This window comes from Prunus persica, chromosome G2 (genome assembly GCF_000346465.2).
Source record: "Prunus persica cultivar Lovell chromosome G2, Prunus_persica_NCBIv2, whole genome shotgun sequence".
Lineage (NCBI taxonomy): Eukaryota > Viridiplantae > Streptophyta > Magnoliopsida > Rosales > Rosaceae > Prunus > Prunus persica.
The window spans coordinates 9,294,907-9,297,031 of NC_034010.1; the positions used below are offsets into that span (position 1 = coordinate 9,294,907).

The 2,125-nt window shown below is 43.5% G+C and overlaps 1 protein-coding gene across 1 annotated transcript; it reads right to left on the reverse strand.

Moving 5' to 3' along the window:
* LOC109947291 lies at positions 693 to 1,319 on the reverse strand. The gene has a single exon (XM_020557224.1). The coding sequence runs from the start codon at positions 1,317 to 1,319 to the stop codon at positions 693 to 695; it is 627 nt and encodes a 208-aa protein (XP_020412813.1).

Below are 2,125 nucleotides of genomic sequence, written 5' to 3' on the forward strand. Positions count from 1 at the left end.
TGAGTTAAGGGACATAAAACACATTCGGCAGTTGTAATGTAGAAGAAGCACTAGAAACATGTGCATGGCCAATATGCTCAATAGGCAAACCTGCCATATTTCCAATGGAAACGCAATATGTAGTAGTACATGGAGTGGCAGAGTCCAAATGAGTAACACTTGGCACCATGTGATGACTCACCCCACTGTCAGCAATCCAGACAGACTCGTTAGAAAAAGGTGCTTGAGCTGTCATGGCTGTGAGTGTAGCAGGAGGAGAAGAGCCTTGGTAGACATAGTTTGAGAGATGATAACAGTCAAGGGCACCATGACCACATTTGCCACAAATTTGGCACTCTGCTGAATCCTATGAGTAAGGGTGCTTGTGGTAACAGTTCACCGTTGTATGCCCACGTTTTTGATAGATTTGGCATTCAAGGACTACGCCAGTTTTGAAGTATCCAGTAGAAGATAAGCGTGAGGCTTGAAAACCACCACCACGAGTGCATGAGTGACTGCCAGAAAAATTGCCTCGGCCAATATGAGAAATAGGACCAAAGGAACGGGTTTGCACAGAGTGACCACTATGAGAGGAAAAAGATGCAGATGGAGGTGGCAGATGGAGGTGTAGGAAGAATACCAGCACTAGGTTTAGGAACAACAGGTGATGTCCGACTAATCATTGCCATCATTGGTGAATGAATAGATGAAACTCAAGCCTTAATAGCTTGTTCTGTAGTGAGAAGTTGAGTACGAAAATCCTTAAAAGATATTGATGTTTCACGAGCCACAAAGACAGTCTTTATCATGTCATACTCAGAAGAAAGGCCATTGAGCACTGAAATCATGAGATCATCAGCCGATACCGGAACACTAGCGATTGCCAACTGATCCTTGATGTGCTTGAGACGAAGGAGGAATTTATCAACGGAGTCTCCACCTTTCTGAGCTGTTTGGATCTCAGTCTTAAGTTGATTGATTCGAGCTCTAGAGACAGTGGCGTACTGATCTGTAAGGCTTAACCAGGCATCACGAGAGGTCTTGCTCCCAATTACATATTCGATGGCATCATCGGACAGCGTCGCAATCAAGAAACTGAGTAAGGCTTTGTCAATCTTTAGCCATTCCTTATACGCTGCGGTGACTTCAGAAGTAACACCTTCTTCGTCCATAATTGCGAACTTCAGCAGAGGAATCACAGATCCATCGAAATAACCAAAAAGATCATGACCTTCAAGGACAGATTCCAGTTGATATCGCCACTTCAAGAAGTTGTTCTCTTTGAGACGGAGAGTCACCATGCCAAGAAGACCATCAATTTTTAGAGAAGAAGAAGTCATTGTTGCAGAGAAATCAAAGGAAGCAGAGATTAGGTTTCAGATTGGGATAGGAGAATAGAAATAGAGGAAAAGCAAACACAAAGAAATAGAAGGAGAGCAAGCACAGAACAGAGAAGGCATAGAGGGATTAGGGTCGAACCTAGACTCTTGATACCATGCTAACAGAGTTGAAGGAAGAAGACAGAGAGTTCTAGAATATTCATAGAGAGGAATTTAGAGAAAATATTACTGTTGATGCTCAAAATGGTTAGGCCAAGTTTGAGTCCAACTTAGTGATGAGGTGTGATGGATGATGGATGAAGGTGAGGACCTTCACCAAGTGTGTGAGGATTTGGGCAAACGATAAACATATAGAAGACAAGATATACGTGGTTCACCCGAATGATGGGCTACGTCCACGGAGAAGGGTGTTCTCATTATGATAATGTTTGTTTACATTTGTACAAGGGGATTAGACCCAAATATAAAGATAACAAGTGAGAAGCCCAGCCTAGAGATGGATCCAGAAGAGAGAGTCCAAGGCCTAAGGGTCTAGATCCAAGACCCGGATCCTCTTCTAAGGAAAGAGCAGTCTTCTTTTATAGGTGAGGGAGAGTCTTCATCTCTTGTAGTTTTCCGATGTGGGACTCCTCTTGCTTTGCTTAGAGTTGTGATTTGTGGTGATGCTTCTTTGGCTAAGGTGATGACCTCTCAAAGCATGGCACTCGAATGATCTAGCCTAGCTAGTTGCTCGGTCAGTTATGGTACGAACAGTAGTCCCCCAAGTTCTCGAGTAAGAAGGTACTTCTTGGTTGGGGACTTGTAAT